This window comes from Prionailurus viverrinus, chromosome D2 (genome assembly GCF_022837055.1).
Source record: "Prionailurus viverrinus isolate Anna chromosome D2, UM_Priviv_1.0, whole genome shotgun sequence".
Lineage (NCBI taxonomy): Eukaryota > Metazoa > Chordata > Mammalia > Carnivora > Felidae > Prionailurus > Prionailurus viverrinus.
In genome coordinates, this window is record NC_062571.1 from 55,344,787 (window position 1) to 55,372,648 (window position 27,862).

Here is a 27,862-nt window from a genome sequence, read left to right on the forward strand (position 1 = left end):
TTTCTCAGCTTGCTCTGCCTACAAGGCAGTCACGGGCTGACACGGGGAGCTGCGCTGAAAGCTGGAAGCAGGTGGCAGTCAGAGCTGCTCACATCCTGGGCAGGCAGATGCTGGGCTCAGCCTGCTGCAGCCCACGACACCCGGGAGGGAGGACTTGCGAGCTGACCTAAAATCCCGCACGTGAGGCAGGGCACAAGCGCTCCCTCCCCACTCTGCTCTGCAGGTGCATGGCTGGGCTCAGGCAGGCTGGTGCCCAATGGGTCGAGCGTAGGGCCCAGTCTTCTGGCATCCTAGCAAAGCAAGTCTAAGTCCTCACCACATCAGTCAACATAGGAATACAGCACAGCTTCTACAAATGAAAATCAGTACCTCTGTTTAGCTTGTGGATCTGTTTAAACATGGTCTTGTACCAGTCTTTTGATCGCTCGGTGTTCTAGAGAAAAACAAAGGCAAAGGGTAAAATAAAATGGAAAATGTCAGCACGTTTCAGAACCTCCACGATTATGAAAGCACAATGGAAAGTGACATCTGACGTCAAAACTCACGTAACTCTATACATCTTGGTGAGCCTACATTTAAATCTTTATTAAAAATGCAAAACTTTTAAGAATAGATAAACCAAGAGATTCCGACCTGAATAGGTGGCCAAAAAGAATGCAGATTTTGAAAAGAATAAACAAAGATCCTCTTGAAATGTGTTCATTCAATTTTTTAAAATTTCATTTCTTAGAATCTGTCTTCATTTATAGACAACTAAAACACAGTAAAGCCTCCCAGAAACATAAAAGACAAAGGATATTTCCCTATCAGGCCCAGCCCCCACCCATTTCAGGTTATTCTGTAGCAGAGTAAGCTGAGTCACCTTGGAGAGGGCCAGATTTAGAACACATACATTCAAATGTAACCAATTCTAGCAGCCAATGCCAGAGAGTTTTCATCTTAACCACAAAGCTGAGCTGTTTTTAAGACAAATATAAAACAAGGAAGGGGACGGGTAGGTAGTTAGGCCAGATATTTTCACTACCACTTTACAGATGAGGAAATGAGGTACAAAGTCGAAATGATGCCCAAGGTCACAGGGCTGGTGAGAAGGTGAGTGGGAGGGCTGCCCCACATGATGGTTAGGGGGCATGGGTATGGGATTCAGAGACACTGCTCCTTCACCCACAGGATGTGCAATCCTGGCCAGGACCGTAATCACTCTGAGTCCCTGTTTCCTCATCTATAAAATGGGAATTATATCAGCGTTCACCTCGTAGGGTGAATGATGACATGGTGCACTCAGCAAGCAGTAGCCACAATTACTGTCGGTCACAATTCCCTTTCTACCTATTATTATTTATTATATACTTATTATTACTTAGGGCCAGACAACAGCTCTTCTGAGGCTTAGCCCACTGCCATTTCTACTGGCTTCCCCCAAAGGGAAACAAAATCCAATCCGTTCATTACATGGAAACTGTAGAGAAACATCGCAGCCAGTGTTCTGAAGGGCCCATGGCAAAAAATGGGATTCCCTCTAATCCAGCTTCAGAAGTCAGGCTTCCATTGAATCCCTTAGGGCCTGCATAAGGCTGGCACCCCCCAGTACAGAGGGGGAGATCTGGGGCAGCCTGTATTCATTCTGTGGTTCCATTAGTTTCTTGCTCACCCCCGATGATGGGGTATCTCTCATCCAGGGAAATGTCTTCCTGAACCCATAACCAGGGACCCTGAGCCCCACACTCTCTTCAGGATTCTGTAATCCCGGACCTACAATTTCTGAGTGTGCTCCAATGGACAAAAGAAGGGAGACTTGGAAACAATGCCCACAACATCTCCCCTTGAACACGCATGTGCCCGGAGCTTCTCAGAAGTTCAGCTGCAGAAAAACCGCTCTGCCTTTGCCCCACTCTCCTTTACCTATAGTCATATGAACCCAAAACCCTTTTCTCATGAGACTTATTAACACTAACATGTTTTGGGGAAAAGCTACTGCACTCTGAGGTCATGCACTTAGGACCGAGGTGGGGCAGGAGGCTGGCACACAGCTCTGGGAGGCTCTGTGGCCCTCAGCAGGCTTGGAGAGCGGGCAGTGGCGAGGACTTCCTTATGAGGCCTTTGCAAACCACAGGGGGGCTCACACGCACCCAGGTGCACACTGGTCACTGGTGTAAGAGGAAACCTAGGGAAGACATCTGGGTCAGTGTTCGTACCCGGAGTGGGATGCCCACTTCATCCATGGAAACATCGCTTAGGTCCTGAGCGCTCTTGGCCACCCGTCTACTGTCATCCTTTGCCTTTTTTTCAGGAGCCCTTCCAGGTGAGCTGGGTTTTTCCTGGGCTGGTGCCAAGTCCTGCTCTCCCACTCTTCTTTCTGAGACAGGATCTGGAAGTGAGAAACAGCTGTCAGCTGAAGCTCTTCTGCTGGCTCTGAAGCAAAAATCTCCCAAACAATCCAGCTGGGGGGAGGGGAGGGGTGTATTTGCAAATTCCCAATCAGAAGGAGTTTCACTTAAAGCATGGGTCAGCAAACTATGGCCTGGTCACCTGCTTTTGTAAAGTTCTACTGGGACATAGCCATACCCATTCATTATGTATTATCTATGAATGCTTTTGAGTTACAACGGCAGAGCTGAGTAGCTCGAACAGAAACTGCATGGCCTGCGAAGATGGAAATATCTACCATCTGGCCTTTAAATTGCTAAGTGCACATTAGAGTTTGATTCAGGACTAGAGGTTACAGAGTGCTAATGAACATACCACGTGTCGTCTACAGATTATAAAATTACTTTTGATACTGTTATTCCAAGCCACGTCACTTATCATAGGAAGGCACTATGGCTATACGTGCACATGTCCTGTGGCCATGAGGGTGAACCTCTCAGAGCCTGGGCCTTCAAGGAGCTGATGGCCCATGGGCAGAGAGGGCAAGGGAGCCAGGGACGAGAATGCAGGATGACCAGGGCTGAGAGTCAGCATCCAACTTAGCTGAGGAACTGAGGTTCTGGACTGACCTCTCAGAGGGAGTCAGCCAGATGGTAAGTGAAGGGTGTTCCAGGCAGAGGGAACACCACCAGGAAATGCAAGGGGACTCTGAACTACTCTGAGTTTATTAGGTGCCAGGTACTATGCTAAATTCTTCAAATACATTACCTCAGTTCATCCTCCCAATAACTATATGAGGAAGAACCTGTTATCCCTCCATTTTTTAAAAAGTTAAGTGGGCCAAAGCACAGAGAGGTTAAAGTACCCTTCCCGAGGTCACACAGCTGGCATGTGGCCAAGTTGGGATTTGGACTAGGGACACCTGACTCCGGCAGTTCTCTCTGAACCATATCCTGTCTTGCCTCCCTCAAAGATGGCACCAAGGTTTCGAGCCTGGACTGATCCAAACAGAAGTTAGTAAAGGGACTGGGGTGGGGAAGGCAGGGAGAGATGGCTGTTTCCATTCAGGCATGGTAACTTTGACAGTGAGATATCCAAGCAGAAATAGAGGAGCGGGGCCCCGGTGAGGGGCCCTGGCAGGAGTGCAATTCCCAAGCCATCGGCATAAAAGCAATGGCTGAGGTCAAGGAGATGGAGGGGTAAGTGCGGGCAGAGTTAAGGGCTGACATCACGTGCTGAAGAGCAAAAAGGACCCCCCAAAGGATGCAGGAGTTATCGGATGGAGAGGAGATGAATCAGAAAGGAATAGTGAGGTGTTGCTGAAGCCAGAGATGTGAGGGCTTCAACCCATAAAGGAAGGAAGAAAAACTAGAGCATAGAAAGGGGGTTCAACAAAGCAGAAGAGTCACAGGATCCCCGGTGGGAGCAAGTTTCAGAGGGCAGCGGTGGTAGATGCCAGATTGCAGGAAAAGCGATGAACACGCAAGCAGGAAGTAGGGAAGTAGCTAGTGAGGGAGTCAGCACACAGGCATGGACTGTGGCAGGTGGCAACCAGACAGGTCAGGAGGTTAAGGGAGAAAAAGGTTTAAGCTGGGCGGGGGGGGGGGGGGGAGGGGATGTTGGTGTCTAAGTCCTAGCAGTGACACCCATGAGGTGAGACTGATGGGGACAGAGATGTGCCCTGGCATTAGGAAATGCTGAGTCAGGATCTGTTTACTGACTGAGAGGTACTCATTTTAGAAAAGGAAAAGGTGCAGAGTGCTGGCTCGAGACTAAAATCCAGTAAAAAGGAGGGACCCGAGAGCAGAGGCAAAGTTGTAGCCAAGTCACAGATGACCGTGTGTGGAGGAGGGGGGGGGTGTGGAGGAGGGGCGGGGAAGTGGGGTGACGTTGCTTCAGCTGGGCTCAGGTTCTACAACCTTCACAGCCTGCCTGCCCGACAAAGCGACACTGCCTGGATTTTTCTTTCTTTTCTTTTTTTTAAATATGAAATTTATTGTCAAATTGGTTTCCATACAACACCCAGGGCTCATCCCAACAGGTGCCCTCCTCAATACCCATCACCCACCCCCCCCCCCCCACCACTCCGCATCAACCCTCAGTTTATTCTCATTTTTTAAGAGTCTCTTATGGCTTGGCTCTCTCCCTCTCTCTTTTTTTTTTTTTTCCCTTCCCCTCCCCCACGGTCTTCTGTTAAGTTTCTCAGGATCCACATAAGAGTGAAAACATATGGTATCTGTCTTTCTCTGTATGACTTATTTCACTTAGCATAACACTCTCCAGTTCCATCCACGTTGCTACAAAAGGTCAGATTTCATTCTTTCTCACTGCCAAGTAGTATTCCATTTTGTATATAAACCAACTTCTGAACCAAGTACTCATTCTGTGACCACAGAACGGTTTCTAAACTTTCTGTGCAAGACTCAGCTTAGTGAATGCTTCAGAAAACCTGATCCCTGACATCATCACCATGAGCTTTAAAGGATGTTACGACCAGACTGGCTTTATGGGGTGAGTTCTCAGGCTCCCAGAAGGGAGGGACAAGGATTTGGCAGGAAGCCTGGCAGTGTAGGGGCGATTGCAAGTTACCAAAGTCTACCCCTGAAATGGCTCTGCTGAGCATTTTCCTCCCACCTGGAAAGGCCTTCCTAAGTGTCACCACCAAGCAGCAGGTGAGGCTGATTTTGAGCCGTCTCACCTGGTGCTTGGAGATGCTCCCACTCCTTGCTCCAATGTCCTCTCTTCAGAAGCAGAGCACAGACTTGCCATTCTCAGGGTTTTCAGGCCCAGAGAATTTTTTTTAATTGTTAGGGCAGGTGGCTCTAACAACAATCACTTAACTGCAAAACTCAGGCTGACAGTTCATGGACTTGTTCCAAGGCTGTCAAAGTTCTTCAGATCTACAGAAATGAGCCCTGAATTATTTCACTTCAGAAGCTTGTGATCATGCAATTCATGATTGAGTGAATTTCAGTGTACAGAGAGATGAACTGCAGCCTCAAAAAAAAATTTTTTTTTTAAATATATATAGTGAAAGCCCAAAGTGACACTTCATTGTACCATGCAGGTGACAGGACCACCCTTTGACATCTACAATGAGGGTTTGCTGCTATTTCTTAATAGGCAAATACTGACCCCTCAACAGGACATCCAGGAGCATTTCTTTCTAGTTTTATACTGATTTCAAAAGAAAGGTGCTGCAAAGGGTCGTTAAATAAGTGACAATGCTGACAACCTGGGACAGGGCCTCTGTGTTTGTGGGCAGCTTCCCTTTTCTTCACACCCACAGATTTGTGAGTGAGAGCCACAGCAATGCTGACATCTCCCTGAGAATGTATATCAGCCCCTGTGCTCCAGCCCTGACCTGTTTTCCTCTCCATCTGCCCAAGAGGACCACGAACTGAGGTGGCTAAACACCATGTGGGACTCAATCCCAAGTGCATCTCACTGAACAAGAAGCCCCATAAAGGCTCAATAAAAACCCATTAAGGACAGTGGGAGAGATGGGCGGCCCTCCATGTGCCATCACCACAGGTATGATGGGCAAAGCCTCACTGATGGAGTCAGTGACTGGAGTCAGCCCAGCCAGCCTTCTCTCCATCAAGGGCTTCTGAACAAAAGGGTGCCTTTTTTTTTTTTTTTAAACAAAAATGAACATTTAGTGTGCACTTACTTTATGTCCCACTCTATCAAATACCATTAGTGGCTCTGTCCCAAAACTCAAGGAAGATGGAAACATTAGGCTCATTTTGGAGTCAAGGAAGTGGCCTGAGCCTGCCAGCCTGGTGGAGAAGCCCTAACATTACAGAGCACTTTCCAGTGTGCAAGGCATACCCCCCTTCCTGTCGCACGTGATCCTTACACCTCTTTGAGGCAAGGACAAGGATTATCATCCCCATTTCCCACATGAGGAAGCTGTGGCTCAGAGAGGTAAGGTCATTTACCCAGGGACACACAGTTGTAAGAGGAAAGAGCCAGGACCAAACTCTGGGTCTCCTAACTTGTGTCTGAGCACCTTTTTTCATCTACTCCATGCTCCTTTCCAATCCCAAAGGCAAGAAGGCGTTCCTTCACAGGAGCTACCTTGTTTCAGAGCCACCCTATTCTCAGCAACCTGGGCTGGGGCCAGGGAGTGAAGTGAGTCGGTGTGGCAAGTCAGGAGGGGGCAGCGAAGGGCACCTTGTGCTCAACCATGGCCTGTCCTGGTCCTGGGGCCAAGTCCCGATAAAGCTGAGAGGGTGTGAGAAGCCCATGTTCTCCCCACCAGGCTCTCCACAGATCACAAGGGCAGCAGTAGCATGAAAGAACACAGAAATCGTGACGCAGCCGCTCAGAAAACGGTGGCTTGTGTGTGCCCACCAGATCAGGGATTCCCGCCCCGATTCACAAGTATCTACCAATCCACCACACGCACGTTTGACACGTGTGGCTTTTTCTAGAAATGCATCTACTGCCTTTATTAGATTCTCCAAATGAGTCCATCACCAAAAATAAGGTTATGAACCATCACAGCACACCACGGGCTGCTCAAGGGCCCAGTCATGGCCACCGAGCCTGGCTTAGGGCCTGATACAAAGCAGGCAACTCAATAAAATGACAAATGAATCAATGGAGGTGCCTACTGATTAACAGTAACTCACATCTTAGATCATTAGGAACCTAAGGCTCCGCCAACGGGAAGCAGTAGAACCAGGACTCAAAGCAGAAAGCCACAAGGAGATGGTAAAACCTTTCCATTCCTGGGTTTCCTCACAGGTTTGGCTGTGCGTTTGTTCCCTCCACACCTGCCCTTGCCTCAGTGCTGCATACTTTATCGGGACGAGCCCTGACATCTGATGATCTGTCAGATACATGCCCAGCACTGTCAGTTCCTGATGAAATGCAATACCCAAGTGTGGTCAGTACACAGGGCAGCATCAGCATCACTGGGGAACCTGTTAAGATGTAAGTTCTCACCCATATGCATTAGATCCAAATCTCTGGAGCTGTGGCCTGGAATTGGGGTTTTGACTAGCTCTCCAGGAGATTCTGATGCCTGCCCAAGTTCAGGAAGCAGTCCTCACACCCTCTTCCAGGCACTGCTGGTCTGGAGTTTCTCACCCAGGTCCATCATGCAGAGTCATTTACTGGCACCTGGGCTTGCTGCCCCCAAATAAAAGAACTTGCCCACATTTCCTAACCCTGACCTGTCACATCCTAGAAGAGGAATAGAAGCAAACAGAAAGGTGACTTCTTCAGCAAGGCCTGCCATGAATGCTCTAATGAATGTGCTAAGGTACAACTCCTTGTTCTTTTTATTCAGAGTACCCTGTTCTTACCATCAAGACACATATCACAGCTGCACAGAACAGGTGTACTGGTTAGGGTCACCCGTTGGGTGTGCTCCCACTAGCCCGCAGGCTGCAGGACCATGCCTGCTTTCACCATCCTTGTGGTCCAGCAGCAGAGTCCCCCGCATAGCAGAGGGGCTCCTCAGACTTTGCTGCACACACATCAAAGGTGTTAGCATGTAAATAAATACTTGGTACCTACCTGAAAGGCTACTGAGTCGTTTCTGCTGTTCTGTGGTAAGAGAAAGGACACACATCATGAGATTTACACAGACAAGGCAAGACCGGGAAGTCACGCCAGAATTCGTGAGCATCCCCAAATTGGCACCCTAATTGTCCCTGGCCTTAGATGTCAAATGTTGCATAGTCACCACATCCAGCTGAATGCAGGGGCATTAACACAGCTTTCTTATCCAGGCGTGGTGTGTCCTAGTCCCCCCTCCTCACCCCCCCCCCAGCCCACCCTCCTACATTTGCACCAAGATTCAGGAAACAGTCACTGCCTTCTGGTTGTTATGTCTGGTTTCAAGGTGATCTGATCATGGAAAGAGACTCCTCCCAACTCCTCTGGTTTCAAGGGACCAGGACCCTATAAAGACCCCAGTCTTACTACGTTTGGAGGGAAATGTAATTGTAATCATAACCAAGGCAGCTACCGTCTCCTGAGAGCTCTGCCAAATGCCAGACATTGTGTTAAGAGCTTTCACACATGTTAACACTTTTAATCTTTGCAACAACTCTAGCAGGTAGGTCAGGTGGGTTGAGACGTCTCAGAAAATCAGCACAAACTACCCATGATGACACTGAAAATCAGAGCAGGGCCTAGAACCTTGACCCCCAACTCCTAGTCCAGGGTTCTTTCCAACCACGATGGCCGGGCCATCGCTATTCCCTAACATGGAAGGTCTATCGGTTCCTCACCCTCCCGGGCACTTGTGAGGAGGGGAGGCCAATATCTCCTTTGGAGAGTTCTGTGTGTACGTGCTATGGGATAAGCACAAAAATGACCTTTACCTTCCAAAGCTGCTAAATATAAGCAGCCACACAGATAAAAATAGAGCGCCTGCCAGCCCCTGGGTGCTGTCATCATCCGCCTTGGCTACGGCCTCACCCTCCCTCCAGAATCCATGTGGGCAAGAAGTAAACAGAGCAGCGGGGCCTCGCTCAGCCTGTGGAACAGCCTGTCCACCTCTGGATGTGGACATAGTTCACATCAACTGGACAACAGGAGCCCAACAGAGCTCCAGGCTCAGCACTGCCAGCAGCTTGCTGGAGGCTACTGGCCAATCACGTCAGCTCTCAGCCTGTTTCCTCATCCGTCACATCAAAGTGCCCACCGGATCTATGGCTCTCAAGCTCCAGTCTGCCAGCTAGAGGCAAGGCCTTTCTTACTACGCAAAATCAAATTTATTCAACTTCCAAGACTATGTCGTCGCTACTTCTGAGATATGAAATGGCCTTTCTTTTAGAGAATGACATGTGATACGGATAACAGCAGTTGTTCTTCAGGGGTGTTATTTACCAAAGTTAGAAATTAGCAACCCTGGGCTAGTTCCCAGACCGCTTCATGTGACCATGAGATCCAGAGTCTGGGAACCACGGCAACTCTTGCTCTCCGACGTGGTCCGTGGACCAGCGGCATCGATGTGCCTTGCAAGTTGCTGAAAAAAATGCAGAATCTCAGCCCTGCCTCAGACCTCCTGAATCCGGATCCACAAGTGTGTCCTCTCAAGACGGTACACATTAAAGACCGAGAAGTTCTAAGCTAGGAGATCCACGTGCCTCTTCAGTCCTGAGTTTTCTGGTTCGAATTCTCCCTCCAGACTGATTTTAAGTGATCTGCCCTCAGATGTGTGGTGTGAAAGCCGAGGAGAGGGGCGAGGAGCCGTGTTGTGCGTGGCCGTTAGCGCTGGGCTAGACGTGCAGTGCCCCCTGCCCCCCATTTGTCTGCAACCGGGGGGCCTGGTTTGGAGAAACAGGGTTATTGTCACACTGTGCCCTGGGGCTGTCTAGGCAAGAAAAAAGTAAGCCTTTTTTAGGATGACTAAACTAGAATTCCAGAAGTAGAGTAAAGTTATCATTCCCTCAGGAGACTCTGCAATAGTGAAGAAACTGTTTTCATGGCTACCGTCTACCAGCACTGCTGCCAGGCCGGGTAAATTGCAAAGCAAGGCCTGAAACGTGCGCCCTACTCCCCACGGACAATCAGGAATCCGAAGCTAGGTGTTTCCATTCTCCTCCCCTCTTGGTGCTCCACCTCCTCAGGGAACATATGGTTTGCTCTTCATGACAGGCTACTTTTTATTCCAAAAAAAACCCCCAACGTACTTGTATCCTTTTTCTGAAGGATGTGCGATTCAGGCAGCACGAATCTGATCTCTAAACCCAAAGGGCAAGACTGGACAAAAGAGAAAGGCAAGAAGCAAAGACATTTGGGCAAATAAGAGGAATCTGTTTGCTCAAAGAAACAAAAAGGAATTGGGCATTTCTGTGCCCAAAGATGTCTCACTAGGTGTCATCAGAGGGATGTTGTGGAAGCGGCTGATATTACTTTTGGCATTTCCCAAAAACCAAGTTGCCTTGGGAATAAATCCCATTTTTAGAGAAACTGCCTCTCCTTCCGGGAACAAACTTACTTCTGTTTGACTGGATTTTTTTTTTTTTTTAAAGATGAATCATAAAGAAGTTCACAGAGAATCAAAATTTCACTTTGTCCTGCATGATGGACAGTGTCTGGGCAGAGAAAGCCATTGCCAGTAGGGGGTATGACCCTGCTGAAAGGAGAATGGGGTCTTTTATATAGTTTAGGGTGGGGGTTGGGACCCTTATCACCTTTGGAAGAACACAGATTCATGGAGGACAGTTAATTTGGAGGCCACACATAATGAAAAAAAAATAAAATTACTAAAATAACTACTTAAGATTCAAGTGGGAAGATTTTAAGTGAGAAAAAATGTTTCATTCATCTGTTTTACAAGTTAGAAGCAGGAAACAGAAAACTCCATTTAACATGGAAAACAATTAAAAATAGACTCCAGTTCCATTCTCATCCAAGTTATGTGGGGGATGGGGCGAGCAGCAGGCAAGTAGGGAGTTGAGAAAAGGAAGACTGGGTGCCCAGCTTTGAGCTCTGAATAAAATAATTAACATTCCATGTTCTATGAAACTCAGACTAGACAGCCCTTTCTGCACTAGGAAACAGCTTCACAACTTCACACTGCAAAGGATTTTTGTGAAGGGGAAGCTTATTCCTCTATTGAATTCCAACAAGTTAAAACTTGGGACTTTACTTAGCATCATCTTCTGAAGTTTTAAAGCAGAAAGGTCGACATATACAATTATTACCTCAGAGCACTTCGGCTTCACCTAAGATGCCCCTTCAGAGAAGGGGAAGGGCCAACCAGAAGCAGTAAGAGAAACTATAGAAAACACACATGGAAACCCTCAGCAGAGCTCTAAGGGGCCACGTGAGCCTCATGTCCCCAGAGGGTGCACTGAATGACAGCCAAGAGCATTAACTGCTGGCAAGAATCAAGGCCGGTGAGTCACAAAGAGAAAGTCCAGTAGCCTGTTTTAGAGGCCCCAAAACATGTTTGACATTTTAGAAAGGTTTCCACCCATTATGCTTTCTTTTGTTTTTAAGTTTTGGTACTCAAGATTTTGCTTTCTAGAAAATTCATGATGTCGAAGAACTACATGACTTATTACAAGAAGTATTACTATACCCAGATTTTCTAGGCAAAGCTCTGATTTGGTATCTCATGATGAAGAGTTAAGGTGCACAGACTTTTTCCCTTCTGTCTTTTCTTTCTTTTTGGTGGAATCATCTGAAGGCAACTGTGAACACCCAACGTGTGGAACACATACTACACCAGCTTACTTATGCAGATGCCCAACATCATGCCAAACCAGGGGCCTACCTCCCTGCTGTGGTCTACTCTGTGGGTCACAGGAGGGAGAAGACTGGGGCAGATGACCTCGGAGAAGGATGGGGTTTATGAAAATTTCTGTGGAATGGCAGAATTCTTGCCCCTGAAGTCACAGAACAGCTATGTTGATGCCAGTGAGCTGGGGGAGGGGTTCTCTGAAGCTCTCTTACCTCGATTGTGTTGCAAGAGCACAATAGTAGGATTGACAATTGTCGTAGAGGGGTAGGCAGATGATGGTTTGCTAACTGGTGCAGAGATTTGGGAATCCGTTCCAGCATGGGATGAAGAAACTTCATTCAGTAGAGGGCCTGAATCCTGAAAAGAAAACAAACACTGTAACCAACTGTAAGTACATGAAACCCAATGTTGATGCTTTTTAAAAAGCAGAAATTTAAAGCTTTACAAGGACCTTAATTACAGAAAGAAATGTAATCAATGAGACATCACTAATTCCAGTTAGAAGTATAAGCTGGAATGCTTAGTCTCTTTGTTGGTGTTAGTAAGGGTAGAGAGGGAAGGTGAGTGTTACTGGAATTCTCAGCCACATCATTCATTATTTTCACCTGGTAATAACTGTGGATCAATCCGGTTACTGAAAAAGGAAATTCAAAACAAAGTAGAACAACATGCAAGACTCATGCAATTCCAAATGTGATCCGAGAACAAGAGCTGGTTTAAGGGAAAAATCAGGAAAGTTTAGTACACTTGTCTAAAGAAACATGAGACAATGCGAGCACAAGGAGCCATCGATGTAAGAATGAGGAGGAGTTAAGTATCGGTACTCCTAGAAAGCTACTCTTATTATTTGTATCACTCAACAACTTCACTAGCATTTGTTTCTGAGATTTGGATATTTTCCAGTCCTATCCTGACATTGTTTTTCACTGCAGTATTGAGTGACAGAGATCTCTGAAGTCGTAAAGACTTATGAAAATCCTAACTTCAAAAACCTGAGGTCTAAAAACCAATAAAACCATTACTACTAACGTTATAATCTGCATGATGGGAATAATGCCAGTCTTTCTTAAAGACAGGAAAATAAGACCTCGAAATGCAGTAAGGATATGTAGGCAGTTTCCTCTATCACATCTATAAATCTTGCCAAGTTTCTATTTTGGAATTTGCAGACCTCTAGCCAGAACATCATTCTTAAAAGGGTTTGAAAAACAAGACTTTGATCGTTACTCTCCAGATGAAAGTATGGCTCAAAGCAATTAGTATGCTCCAGAGATCAGCTTCTCTGTAAGTGCCCATAGGACAAAAGCCATGCCTCCCTTCCTCTTTTTTGCCCCACCCACCCTGCACCTAGCACAACACCCTGCAGACAGTAGGTGCTGGTAAATGCCACCTGAATGACTGGAGCCATCCATTAGCAAAGGTGTTTCTGAACAACTTCTGCAGCAAGAGAACATGTGAGCATCAAGAGAGAGTGTGTCAGGACCAGGGACAGCTCCTGACACACAGTAGGGGCTTCCTGGATCACACCGGCTTGGTCATTCCAAATCTTCGGGAAGTGCCCTGACGTTGCAGCTGTTAGTTATGAGCAACAGCTCAGTTTAGTGAACAAAATCTTCCCAAGACTCGAGAGGCACAATATGATCTTGTTCAAAAGTGCTTCATCTCCATTTTTTTTTTCATTTGTAAAATAGAAAAAAATTGCTCTTAATTTGCTTCCTAAGTGATTTAATAAAGATAAATGACACACTCATGAAAATTCGGCCATAATCCACCCAAGAAACACACCAAAAAAATCACGCATATGGCTCTTTAAAGTATAAATGCCTACTGTGGTGTCTGGATGGGTCACGTGAACATTCGTATTACACAAATATTATTCTGTGCCACGAGGCTTATTTCTGGAACATCACAAAAATGGCTATTGACTAAAAGAATGTGGATCAATTAACATGAATTTTCTTCTTCCCTCTCACTCTTAAATAGCTGCAGAAACTGAGCAAATATCAACTTGTGGCTTGGCCACCATCCCTAGGGGCTCCTGTTCTTCTCGACAATTCTCATTCAGTAGAGGATCCCAAGCGGTTTCCTTTTTCACCTGTTACCTGGGGCCAAACCAGAAGTTCTCAGGCCAACTGAAGTCTCCCCTGCAAGTCTTTATCAGGCTGATCAGTCAGGTTTGAGAAATCGAGGAAACTGTCCTAACTAATCTGTCCTGGCATACCTGAAACAAAATTCAGTACGAAAATCTAGATCTATAAAGGTGATAAATTTGAGAGTATACAACAAAATACTCACAATTGGATACCAGGACACTAAAAATATCTCACTTTATATGCTGCTCAAGAAGAAATATTCTGTGCCAGAGGGAAGAATATCGATACCACCTATAACAAGAGCAGCTTCTCAATTCACCTGTAAGCTGCACTGGGGTGAGGGGAGTGCATTAGGAACAGTCTAGCAGTTTCCTCCAACAGGTTTGAGTTGCAAAGCTCAAAGCTAGAAGGACATCTAAAGCCCCTGGGCCATGTTCAGTTGAGTCCTGACCTAACTGCATTGTGTTGCATCTAGAGATCTGAGAAGAAGTCCTAGACCAGGATGAAGCCATTCCCAGCTTTGGGGTGCCTGATATCTGGCTATAAATTCTCCTATAAGCCAAAAAGTTCTCCTGCTTTCTACATGACTGGCATCAGTCATGTAGACTGAAGCCACAGGGCTTCGATGAGCCACAGGGATGTTACTGAAAATTTACCTTCATCAGCCAATTACAGGACCCACTGTGGTCCGAGGACCCTCAGCAACAGAATCCCTGGGATGTGCCTGATCAAATCAGAGCCCTAGGCCCCTCTGCAGACCTATTCCAGGACTCTAGGAGTATAACCTAGAATTGACAATTTAAACCAGCTTCCTTGCCTCTTAGATAATCTCATGTGTGCTAAGCTTGAGAACCAATATGCTATCCACAAAAAACCCCTTTGAAAGCAAGGGCTGCACGCTGTTCATAGTTGTACCTATGGAATCTAGCAGGATGCCTAGAACATGGCAGGAGCTCATTAACCGTTAACTAATTAGCCACTAGCTTACTTTTAAGAACTCTGGCCCCCACTTGCTAGGGCAAGTCCTCGGCAACGTAGCTGACAGTTGAGTGCTCTCTCCATGGGAAGCACTATAACAGAAGTTTAACATACTTGGTCCTACTGTACCCCACAGGCCTGTGAGTAGATCCATGCAACCCCATCTCACAATTCACTCTGAGGTTCTCACAGATTCTCTTGATTCCCAGAGCTCCTGAGGAGAGAAAAGACTGGGTACCCTGATTCAGCTTTTCCACTTGGGCTTTCCTACCTACAATGGGGTAGGTAGGTCCCTCACAGGATGGGGCCTGAGGTATCGGGGCTCTTTACCTTCACACGACTCCTGGAGCAACGTTGTGTCACAAAGGCCCCTGGGAGCCTCCAGTCAGGGGCCCCAGCAATTATACGCCTTTGGAGAAAACAGTCCCAACGTTTGTGCAAGGCTTTTAGATCCATTTGCTCCATTAAACTCCATTCTCTCTCTCTTTTTTAACCATTCTCTGCCATCGCTGCATATAAAAGAGTTTGTTTACTTGCTAAATCAACAAAAGCCCTGGAGGCTCACTGTTCCCTGGTGGGGAACCTGCTGGCCATCGGCTTTCCCACATGGCTCCTCAGCTCTCCAACACCACATCTGCTTGGCCTCTCAAGAGCATCGCGAGCCAAAGGAAAGGCCACAGAGGTTCTCTGAGGGAAACGGAGTTCTTTCAGGAAGATGTGCATTCCGAATAAGACAGACAGGAAGAGGGACGGGAGGGGTCTGTGAGCAGCTGCAGGAGAACCATGAACACGCACGGGAGGCATGCACTCCGGGGAAAGCAAACAGTCACCACACAAGCACAGTGGCGGTGGACACTTCCCTCAGAACTTAGCACTTCAGTGAGAAAGGGGTTTTTCGCTGCCAGGAGCAGACATTCAGGAAGGCTTTGAGGAGGGGGTTCCAGCAAGCTTACGGTACTTGAAACAGCTCCCGTGAGGTCAGGCTCCGAGGCTCTGCGGAGGTCCTCCGGTACCGGAGGGACCAGCGGAGGAGGTGGTGAGAAGGATGGCGGGGTCTGGCTAACGGGGGGGTGGGGGCCAGAAGCGCTGGCCGGCTGGCTGTGGTGGGGTCGCCTCTGCAGACGAGGGGGAATGAAATCATCTAGGGTCGGGAAGGTCAGAGGTGAGCCGGCAGGGGCGGTCGCCGGGCTTGGGGGGCCAAGAGGCCCCAGAGATGCTGGAGTTCTGGCAGTGCCTTCTTGCCCTCTGTCAGTATTAACCAGGTAGAGAGGGACAACTATTATCTCAGGCTGGGCTGAACTGGAGAGAGTGGCATCCTGTAGGAAATAAGGGGGTCGTTATGTAAAGGGGCACGGCAGGAAAGAAGGAATTCCATATTTAAACAGTTGAGACTGGACATGCAGTGATGTACTCTGAGAAATATTTAATCGGTGCCCGTCTCCAGAGTACATGAGACCGTCCGTGCTAGCCAGCTGGCCTCCTGACACTCCGTGACACAGAGGGAACCCCATCCAAGTTTACTCTCCATCCTTCTATTTTTGAATCCTTTTAACACTTTAGAGAGAGAGAGAGAGAGACAGAGAGAGACAGAGACAGAGACAGAGAACAACAGAACAGGCAGGCAGGCTGTGTTTAGCCCCCAAACTGCTTGCAGAGCCCGAAAGCTTGGGAGTCAATACAATTTCTTTGGCACCTTGTGAAAAGATATAAACATTCCATAGCTCACCATGTTGTTAGTCTATGGATCCCACACTCCAGCATACTTACATATTACCAGAAAAGAGAGAGGGGAACAGAGAGGACTGTGCCGAGGTGTTTAGAGAGAAGAATTCGGGATTCAAGCTGCAGCGGTGTAGACGAGGAAAGGGAGGGGAGGGCAGCCCAGAAAACAAGGGAGCTGCTTTGCAGGAGTTTCGAAAGAGATGGTGTAGAAGACACACACACATGTCTAATTCCTTGCCTTGGCTGGATAACACGGCTGCAAAAGGTAAGGTTCTTTTCTCTTCCGGTTTTCGGGAGCAGAGGAAAGCTGGGGGCCTAGCACAGGTGGTCTCACCGCGTCCGGGAACGGAGGCCGAGTGCACAGGGAAGGACTCTCGCCCCGGATGGTGGCATCTTTACGGATGTCAAAGAATAGCTTGGGAGGGCCAGGAGGAGCAGAGGGTGGCTTTCCCGTGCCGGCCGCGTGGGAGACAAGGCTGGGAGCCTGTGCGCAAGAGCCTGCAGCTTCCAAGGGAGTGCCCGTGGCTGGGTCAGGTGCAACACAAGAGGAGCTTTGCGCTGCCACCCGGCAAATGTTATTGGATAAACAAGGTACATATAAGCTGCTGACCTTTTTATTCCCAACAGCCTTATGACGTGGGTTAGAGCTCACATTCTCACTATAAACCGTCCTGGTGGCCACACAGTGGTGCCGGGGTTGGGAGGAAGCACTAGGGAACGTGGAACCAGGAAGCAAGGACCCAGGACGCACCACGCCTTTGGCAGCGGATCTGGCTGCCAGGGAGATGGAGACGGGCTGGGGTCGTGAGGGGCTCTGTTGGCTGGGGGTGCTGAGGGGGACGTAAGGCTTGGGTGAGCTCAGGTAGAGGGAGTCCTTGGAGGTACTGTGGATGATGGGGGGCTGCCATGCAAAGCGGTCCCCTTTAGGGAGAGGAGGCCAAGGGGGAGAGAGAACCTTCAGCATGATTTTCAAGAGAAAGTATCAAAATGGGGAACAAAGAAAGAAAGAGGATGGGAAATGGAAAGAAGGATGACCATTAGAAATAGCATAACATGATCTGAAGAAAAACAATTCTTGACATGTCTTTAAGCAAACCCTGAGCTTAGAGTCCTCATGATCCCTACATTTCTCCTCCGGGTAAAGTCAAGGACTAAATCATACTCACCTGGACAGGCAGTCCTGCTTCTCTTACATCTCAGCCCAGGAGCGGCCACGTGCTAAGCCACTTTGACAGCCATCCTTGGCTGACCGCACCCCTTGTTAGCCCTCCGGACTGAAGGGTGCCCGCGGGCTCACGGCCAGGGCAAGAGACCCCAGAGCCCCCACACCTTTCCTCAAAGATCTTTCTCTCCATGCCCTTAGCTCTAAAAGTTTAAGTTCACTGAAACACTCGAATGTCTCTCATTCTCTTCCCTTAGGAAATAGGGAATTGGAAGAATCATCCTTATTTGTGTTCACAGGAGACAGATGTCTTAATTGAATCACTGAGATTTAGTGCTCAATTCCATAAGCATAACCAATTAAAGCTCACCAAGAAGAGAATGCTCAGGATTTAGAATCCACATGTGCTCTTTTCTCAGAGGAAACAATCTGATGGAACTAATTATTAGAAGGAAGACAGGCATGAGATTAAAAGCATGTAGTCTCCCATTTTTGATGCACACAGAACAAAGGGACCAGGCAATGAAGCACTTGATTTGCCTAATGAGTTGGACTGTGCCTGGTTCCTCAAATTCCAGCCCCTTCCCCACTCCCATCCAGCCCACCACCGGGCACAGACAATACCACAGTGGGTGCCCAGCCTCACACTCCTGGCTTAAGCCCAAAGCTCTGGTTCCAGGCTGAGAGAAAGGTATAGGTCACATCTCATTCCCTTTCCCTCAATACAGCTCCTAGCTCCTCCTTAGGTCTCAGTGGGGCAGAGGAAATGGAGTAAATCTCCAGAATGACCCTCATGTCAATGAGAACCATCTGGCAATCAGTGGAAATTAGACCATAAAATGAGGAAAGTTTATTTTCCTTGTGTTATGGATTAAATGTGTATGTCCCCCAAAGTTCATATAATGAACCCATAGCCCCAAGTGATGGTGTTTGGAAGTGGAGTAAGTGGGAGAGGAGATGGGGTTATGAAGGTGGGATCCCCATGATGCGATCGGTGTCCTTATAAAAAGAGACTAGAGTTCACTCTTGCCCCACCAGGTTAGGACACGGCGAGAAGGTGGCTGTCTATGTGTGAGGAAGAGAGCCCTAACTAGGAACCCCATCAGCTGGCACCTTGGTTTTGGACTTCCCAGCCTCAAGATCTGTGAGAAATAAATATCTGTTGTCTAAGACACCTGATTATGGGATTTTGTTACAGCAGCCCAAGCTAAGACACCTAGATTTTCCTCACGGGTTCCTATCTTCAAAGACAGCCCAGTACTAGAAAGCCAGAACATCATCTAAATTGCACTGGTGAAGTATAGTAAGTTTGGTCAATACTTAGCAAATGGGTTATGACCAAAAGCCGGGAGAGTGCAAGGGTGTGGGTCTATCTGGGGGTTGTTTTTTATTTTTTGTGGAGTGCAGGTAGCAAGGGGAAGGGATACTAACAAGGGTGACTAGGTAAGAAATCAAGTTTTTTGAGTCTGGATTAGAAGATCAACCCCATAAACAGTAAGCAACTCATAACAAACTCAGTTTTCAAGCTACAGATAACCTGGATTGAGGAGAAACAATTTGGATATCCTAGGTTAACTTGATGCCTATCCTTTCCACAGGGTGCCCAAGACAGTGCCAGTGGAATGAGGCCATGTGGACCAGTCAAAAATACAAAACGAATGACCCCTCTTCAGTAGTTAGCAGGAGTAAAACCCTCCAGTTGGGACATACTTGGTTCCAGTGAACTTACACCGGAGGTTGGGGAGGTTGGGGCATGTTTCAAACCGAATAATGCTCTTTACAAATAAAGCACTTGAACCATCACACACCAAAGGGACTGGGGGTGAGTGGAGTGGTGGTTGTCAGGGAGAGAAGCAAAAGCCAATTTTGACTTCAGCTCAGAGTTACTTTTACTTTGAGCTCCAGTGTCCCACATGTTATTCTTCTTGTCCAAAGATAGAAGTAGGTTTCAGTGAGTTTTTAACTTAATCTGCTTTTGGCCATATAAGGTTCCAGGGCTGCATGACATCAGGCACAAGGCTTCCCAGGGCTTTGACCCTGTAGAGAAGATGCCTCCCCAGAGTGTTGACAGTTCACCCTGAGCCAAAGGCCTTCCTGTCCCAAAGAAGGAGGGAGATAGGCATTGTCATTTTACATGGAAGGAACTACTTTCTGATTTATTGTAAACACTGTACGAACTACAGAGGCAGCTTCCATTCCTGCCTAGCTGGCTACTAATGAAATTCCCTTCATCCCTGTAGAAGGTGGGGGCAGTGAAGAAATGGAGCTGCTTGAAGAATCAGATATGTTCCTAGCTTATACAGTTCCAGAAACTGCCCATTTCCGCCTCCACTGAAGACCACCGTGATGATGCTGCCAGAGAGAGGGGAGCCCGGGTTTCTCGTTACGAGAGGTGAGGAGAGCAGCAGGTCCAGGACAGCAGAAAGAAAGGCAGCATCTGGGAGCACCAGAAAACAGGATTCCCCTCTGGCCCCTGGGTCTCCTGGACCCCAACTCATTCCTTAAAAGGAGATGCCAGGCCTGTGGGGCTCTAAGAGCTATCTTCATCTGAAACTAAGCTGGGGCAGTCCCCAGCCCAGCCCAACTTGGTTCTGTCTAAGCCAGCATAGTACTTACAGGTCTGGCAATGGCTCTATGGACAAGAAATCATTCTTGCATTCAGAAAACAAATCCAAGAAATAATGTATGACCTAAAGGTTCTTGAAAGTTGGGTGGCCAATTGTACACTGAATATACAGAACAAAACCTCCATATCAGCAATTTGCCAGGTTCTCTTTAAGACACCCCAGTTAAAAAAAAAATTCTTGGAGAGTGACAAATAAGAAAATATGCTATCTGTAGGCGATATGATAGGAAATTCACCATTATGATAAAGTTCACCCTTATAAACTCCTTGAGGGCAATGTTTAACATCTTGATCTGAACACAGTGAATGCTCAGTAAAGCTGCAGTAAATAAATGTATTTAAGAGAAATTTTTATTTACTTCACATTCTCAAAATTATCTCTTCAGAAGAGCTAAGAAGCCAAAGGAAGGAGCGAGTTAGCCTTTGAACTACGTCACTGATAGGGGAGGAAGATGTGCTTCCACATTTGCCTTGAATTAATCAGCACCATCTCCTAACTCAGACAGAGCCAGCTCTATTCACGCCTGAGACTGCGGAGACAGAAGCCTGTCTCTGAGAGACAGGCAGCGCACTCACACACCGGGGAAGGTCTCGGAAATGGAACACTGATGGCAAGTCATTTACTGGACAGCTGTGTCCTATAAGGGCATCATGAGGCACACCTGCAGCTCGGGTTCTAGCCAGTGGCCTTGCGTGCACGTGGCTGTGCCTACGGGAGGCGAGCATGGCGGGAAGGTTTAGCGGGCCTGCTCGGCGACACCTCTAAGCCCGGAAAGCCAGGGTCTGCAGAGAGGAAGGAAGACGTCCTCTCTGACTTGGTTCCATTTCAGGGGCCAGTGCAACCTTATGCCCTCAGGAGCAAGAGGATCATCAGACAAGTGGGGTGGGATCCGGGGCAGCATTTGGAATGCCCAGGCTCCTGGTGAATTCTGGGAGCACCTTCGCGCAAGGCAGGCCCAGGGACGGGGACCACATGAGGAACATATTCCCACCACATTTTTTTGGAGCAGTACAGTGTCCTTTAAGAGAAAGGATGGCTCCATCCCACGGATGTTACTCCTCTGTAAAACACTCTTCACCAAACTAAAACAGGATCTATTCTTTCATCAAAATGGCAGAGTAGTGACAGGGAGAGGAAGGAAGGCAGATCAGGAAAACAACTTAGGGGAAAGACTTAAGGCAAAATGATCCCTTCTCCAAGTTGTGCGGGGCCTGGGGCGGCGGTTGGTGTGTTCTTTAGCAGATCAGCACGAGGCAGTTGAGGCTGTGCTGTTCCGGCCATTCAGACGTCCGTCTGCCTGCTCTGGGCCACTGGGTTCGGGGCTGACCACAGCTACCCGACCGTGATCTGTAAGCCTAGAGTTGCTGGAACTCTTACAGCAAATAAATGCAATAAACACAAGAGCGCACTCTTTGATTCCAGAGTTTTTAACCCACCAGGCTCAGACTCTTCCCCCTTACTCAGGGCTAAATGCATTCCCTCTTTCAGAACATTTCCACATACATTTCAAACCTAGAAACATTGGGCTCACAATTCCTATCCCCTGGTATAGATCATCCTCATCCTCTGCTGTCCTTGAGCCCCCACTTTTCTCTATCTCTGGTCCTTGCAGAACTTTTCCACAGTTAGCCAAAAGTGTGGCTCAGATCCCAGTCCGTTATTCAGCTGGGCAAGCAGGAAGTCATGAGTGCAGGCTAAAAGACTCAAGAACAGGTGCCACTTACCAGTCCCCACCCCACCCGTGGGCACAGGCCTACCTGGGGCTTGTCGGAAGAAAGGTTGGGATGCACACTTCTGTAGCCCTTGGCAGCAAGTGAGGAAGGCTGGGCGTTTCCATTGGCATCAGCATTGGAAGAGAGCCTCCACTCATCTGAGAGATGGGGGGAAAAAAAGAAAGAAACCCCTCACTCACAGGGAACACTCCCCGGTTCCCCTTTCATATAAGTCCCTGGTGGAAGGCAGGGGCAGAAAGAATGCAAGAGAAACCATACCTGCTGAGGGATTCTCTGAGTCCAGAACTACGTGTGGTGCAGAAAGGATGAAAACAAGAGAAAGGGGCAAACAGAAATGGTTACACTCGCAGGAAACAAGCATGTACTGCAGAGAAAGAGGAAAACCCAGCACCCCGTGGCCTGACACAAAATGCCCTCAGTCACGATGGCCTAATTACCATAGGAACCCACTCTAAACCATGATGTGCTCACAGGCGCTGACCTTTGAAAACACAAGGCTCACATTCACAGTAATGAAGAAACAATTGTTCCTTGACATTCTTATTTTACAGACAAAAAGGCAACAGAACTCTCCCCTGCCCTGTCCCTAGTAACTCCCATTCCCCTTCTCCATCCCTGATGTGGGCTCTGAATGACCTCTCCTCATTAGCAGGCTGGGCTTAATTAACTGACTCCGGAGAGGGAGAAGTAGATAAGCACTTTTTCTGTGGCTACTGGCAGCGGGGCTAGGGGGAAAGCATGATTTAAGCCCAGAGGTATCTGCTGTGATAAGGACTTTTTTTTTCCTCCTCTGCCTGCTTTCCTTCTTTCCATTTAAATGAGCCACATAAACATTTCAAAATCTAATCACCCTGAGTTTTCATCACGTGACAAGCCACCCATGTCCCCTTGTGGCTGGCTACCACCCTGACCTCAACTCAAATCCTGGATCCACCACCAATGGGCTCTGTGACCCTGAGCAAGTTCTAAGCCTATTTTCCCATCTGAAAAGTGGGGATAATGATATGCTTGCTTCCTAAGTGTTGCTATAAGGATTAAATGACATAATGCAGGAGAAATGCTTAGCACAGTGCCTGCCAGGGCTCAGTAAATGTTTGCTAGCTATCATCATCACCTTCAGCATCACCTCGTCTCTATGCTCTGCCCTCTACCTAGCCCGGAGGTCAGCAACCTTTTTCTATCAAGGGCCAGACAGTAAATATTTTAGGGATTGCGGGCCATATGGTCTCAGTCGCAGCTATTCAATCCTGCTATCCTAGCACAAAAGTGGCCACAGATAACATGTACATGAATGAGTGTGGATGTATTCCAAAGAACTTTTATTTGTGGACACTGAAATTTGAATTTCATAGAATTTTCACATGCATATAATACTATTCCTCTTGTGCTTTCCTTTGAACCATTTTCCCGTTGTACTATTTTTTGTACAAAAATAGGCATGGACCAGATGTGGCCTGCAGGCCATAGTGTGCCAACCCCCTGAACTAGCCAAACCCTTAACTCCTTCTTCATGTCCTGCCTACTCTTTTTTAATAACTTTTAAAAATTTATTTTTTGAGAGAGAGCACGAGTGGGGGAGGGGCAGGGAAGGAGATACAGAATCTGAAGCGGGCTCCAGGCTCTGAGCTGTCGGCACAGAGCCCGACGCAGGGCTTGAGCCCACAAGCTGTGAGATCACGACCTGAGCCGAAGTCGAATGCTCAACCCACTGAGCCACCCGGGCGCTCCGTGTCCTGCCTACTCTTCTCTTACCCTCTAGCGGTATAAAGAGGGACTAATACAGCAGCTGTCACAACCCAAGCCCCACCTCAAGGACTAGAGGTGGGCTTTCCAGATGTCGAGTGGAGATTTACCAGTGTTACTGAACACCATCGAAGGGCCAGACACCGTTAGTCACTTTTGTCCTATCTAGTACTTCATTTAGTGTACACGACAAGTCTGTGAGGTGGGTGATCACTCTACTTCACGGACGAGGACAAGAGAGGCCAGCTTGCCCCACATCACACAGCTTGGAAATGCAAAGCAGCCAGCCTGGGTATCCCGAAGCTAGTGCAGCACTCTGCCCACCACCCACAGCCACCAACCGCCCCCCCCCCCCCAACCACCTACATTCCAGGGAGGAGGTGGGAGAAAAGGTGTGGGAACAAAAGGCAAAGTGTCAGGTAAAGGTTTCGAATGGTTTGCACCCCTGCACAGCAGTTCAACTGCAGTAGAATCACCCGCGTGCTTGTTAGCACAGACTGGAGGGCCCGACCCCCAGCGCTTCTGACTCAGTGGATGGGAGATGAAGCCTTACATTTCTACCATGTTTCCCAGGTGATGCTGAGGCTGCCGGTCCACAGTCCATACTTTGAAAACCACGATACAAGGAACATTTGAAACACATCGTTTTTCTGGAAAACTGTTTCTCATTAACTGTTAACTATTTTGTACCCATTTTTGCTTTCTTTTCCCCTCTAAAATAGAGGGTTTTTTAAGTTTATTATTGAGAGACAGAGAGAAAGAGAATGCGGAAGGGGCAGAGACAGAGGGAGAGAATCCTAAGCAGGCTCCAACCTCAACATGGAGCCTGATGCAGGACTTGAGCTCATGAACTGTAGATATGACCTGAACCAAAATGCTTAATGGACTGAGCCACCCAGGGGCCCCCCAAACAGAGGTTTTTATAACGTTTCTGTCATGTATTCTTTTAGTGGGTTGCTGGGTACATTTCTGCTACTCCCTTATGCATAATTCACAGGTATTTGTCCTCTCTTCCCAACCACATAGCTGGGGAATTTATAGGATTTGAGTTTTATGCACATTATTGCAATGTTCTGGCTTCTGTGACCAAGGGCAGGCTGCCAATCACTCTGAACTTTCTTTTTCTCGTCTATAAAATAGGATCCTTACTCCATGGACACCACAGGGTTGCTGAAGATCCAGAGATCAGGCATATGAAGGATCCTAAAAGTGACCATTTTTAACACTCACTGTTGCATCCATCCAGATTCCTGGCCCAGAGATTTATTTGCACATGGCAGGCCCTCAAGCACGAAGTAACACAATATGATAATGGTTCCCCCCAACCCTGTATCCATCAACTTATACTGTCCCACCTTCCTAAGCTATTTCTAGCCCACCTTTGTCGAGCCATTCTGTCAAATGTATTAGATTTGCACATACGCTGAATATCAATAGGTTCTGAGTGAGGGGCTATCTGATGAAGGACGTGAGCTTTCTACATGGACATGGGGGCACATTACTTTGCCTGCTCTTTTGTTCTTGGTTGAGTTGCTTCTATTCAGGTGACACTGACAAGCAGATGCATCATGGACAGCGGAGATGAGTCTGTCCCTCCAAAGCACTAGTCGTAAGGGGACTATCATTTTGGCATCCGACTGTCTAGATTGAGTCCTTGCTAACTGCACATCCCACAGCACAGGACAGCCTCATCTGTGAAATGAAGTATTATCTACCTCTTTTGAGTCATGAGGACTTAATGGAAATACCTGGCAGAAAGTATGTGCTTATTAGTAAAACTAGAATCTAAAACGTAAGGGAAAAAAGTTTCCCCACACATAGAAATGAGAGTTGTTGACATCTGCCATCTGATAAACAGCTTTGAGAAGGTAATATCCATGGAAATCAACCCACTTTTTCTTCTCATTTCAAGTCACAAAAACTGTTCCCCTCACCTTGCCCCAGAAAAGGCAATTTCCAGGACCTCTCTAGGCATTCCTCTCTTCCTCACTAAAGGAAGGCTGAATTTCCAATGTATGTCATCCTCTGTTACCTAGTCTTCTGAACCTTGAAGGTCGGCACCAGCCCACAGCCATTTGTATCCAAGTGCGGCAGGTGAAATTTTATATACATAACCATCAATTATTAGCTCGTGGTTGAGGAGACTGTCAAAATGCTTCTTTCAATAAATGTTACCTCAGAGCCCCTGAGCGGGGAGGAGGGCTTAGGAAAGTTGGATTCTAGGTAGGTTTTGCAGCCCTGCTGAGACCGAGCCTTTCCAGGAGAAGTACAGTTTATTTTGTCTTATCTTTTCCTCTGTTTTTTATACATAATCTTTGCTGGCCTGTGGCCACAACCTCTTGATATTTTCTTTTATCTCATTCTGTGCTAATTTCATTTTGGTCTGCTCTGAAGCTGTTCTGCTGATCAGTTCTTAGGATCTCAGGATAACTTTTACCGAGTCAGAATCGATGTATTCTAGGAGGGTATCCCAAGAATTGTCACCAGTGGATCTAATAGTGTTCCAAATCTCATTTATGTTTATTTCTTTATTCCAGCTGTGTGGTAAATAATTTAACCTTACCCAGAAAGAGATCTGGCCTTTGCCATCTGCCTTCTGGGAATTAATCTCTGAATCCATAATGTCATCCCAATGGGAGCATCTTTGTGCCAGATCAATAATGTGATTCAGCATGGGGACTTTGAGCCATCAAGAGCTCACCCTCGGGCTGGAGAGTGAGACTGGCCACATGAGCAGTGGATAAAAACTCTGGGCACAACAGCTCAGGAGAACTTCCTGATTGACAGTTCCCTGAACATACTGTCACACCTCAATCCACACTCTGAACTGCAAATTTCCAAATGTCTTTTAGAAACTTCTTTCTAGAGGTCCTGTCCTTGCCCCAATTAACAAAACGTAGGGGTTGAACTGAATTTTGGCTTGTGGGTCAGAACACGGGGATTGATGGTCTTTAGGCTACATCAGACAGGAACTAATGCATCCTGACTCCCTAGGAGAGGTCAACAAAAGTCTCTGTGCTTGCTTCTTCCCTAGAGCTCACTTTGGACTTCTTCTCTTGGCTGATATTAATCTGTATCCTCTCCCTGTAATCCACCATAACTGTGAGTATATGAGTATAACAGCTTTCAATGAGTTGAGTCCTAGCAAAATATGAAACCTGAGGGTACTTTTTGGAATCCCTTCAATGAGCATTTGGTGTCAGAAATCACGGTGTTCTCTGGTGGAGTCTTTTCCTTGCAACTTCTTTGTTTGGCCCTAATTCTTGTACAGGCATGCATAGAAGAGGACTCTAACTCACTTTAACGGTCTTTAGCAGTCTTTAACTGCTTCCACGTCAATTTTCTCATGATATCTTTTTGCTACTGCCATCTCTGGAGCACAAACACAAGAGTCAAACCAGAGGAAATGAGTTGATTTACGCCCAAAGCTAATGTGGTAGTCAAGAATCAGGCAGGAAAGACTGGAGGCAACTGGCACAGAATTAACAAAATGTAGGGGTTGAACTGGATTTTGGCTTGTGGGTCAGAACATAGGGATTGATGGCCTTCTGGCTACACCAGACAGGAAGCTTGGTATCACACTCACCAGTTCATCAGGCTCCCTGTCTCTTCTGGAGTAACACTCTGACCTGGGCACATAGGTGTAGACTCCCTGAACCAACCAGGTCAATACCCAGACCTGGCCAGGCAATGATGGCCAGGCAAGGAAGCAGGGATAAGGTAATACCTCTCCCAGAGTCAGGGAGTCAGCACTAAAATTATTGCAGTTCTTTCTAGAAGGTTCTGATCCAAAAACCTAGGTCCACATTCACAGATTAGGAGGCTGGTCAGGAAGCCACGGTTGACAATCCAGAGTCGAGCTACCTCTTGAGGACAGGAGTCTGGAGGGTGGGTTTAAACCGGGCAACTCCTAGGACTCTACTACTCTCCACCTCAGACAGCACCTCCATCCTCCCAATCTTGGATGCACATGGCTCCTAAACCCACACTCTGAACTCCAAGTTTCCAAATATCTTTTAGAAACTCCTTCCTAGAGTTCCTGCCCTTTCCCCAAAACTTAGTATGTCAAACTGTGGAATTCAACATCCCTTTCTCTCCCTTCATAAAGCCACTGCTTCCATGAGCACCTCAGCCATCCTCCTAGTCAACCAGGGGGGGCACTTCCTTCTCAGCAGGTTCACATCTCCAAGCTCCTCAAACACACTGTACCAAGCCCTGCC

At 47.4% G+C, this 27,862-nt stretch overlaps 1 protein-coding gene across 20 annotated transcripts in view; it reads right to left on the reverse strand.

Moving 5' to 3' along the window:
• The window catches only part of SORBS1 (sorbin and SH3 domain containing 1), a 232,478-nt gene that overhangs the window by 76,073 nt on the left and 128,543 nt on the right, over positions 1-27,862 (reverse strand). For 7 of the 20 annotated variants that reach the window (XM_047825221.1, XM_047825228.1, XM_047825226.1 and 4 more), the window contains 6 exons: positions 22,158-22,184; positions 21,924-22,036; positions 11,797-11,941; positions 7,900-7,929; positions 2,196-2,368; positions 370-433 (listed from right to left, as the gene is read on the reverse strand). In XM_047825221.1, the coding sequence (XP_047681177.1) occupies positions 370-433; positions 2,196-2,368; positions 7,900-7,929; positions 11,797-11,941; positions 21,924-22,036; positions 22,158-22,184 (552 nt within the window). Of the gene's footprint in view, positions 1-369; positions 434-2,195; positions 2,369-7,899; positions 7,930-11,796; positions 11,942-15,608; positions 15,972-16,615; positions 17,333-21,923; positions 22,037-22,157; positions 22,185-27,862 lie in introns of all 20 variants that reach the window. The other 13 variants (XM_047825225.1, XM_047825224.1, XM_047825218.1 and 10 more) reach the window with 4 other exon arrangements.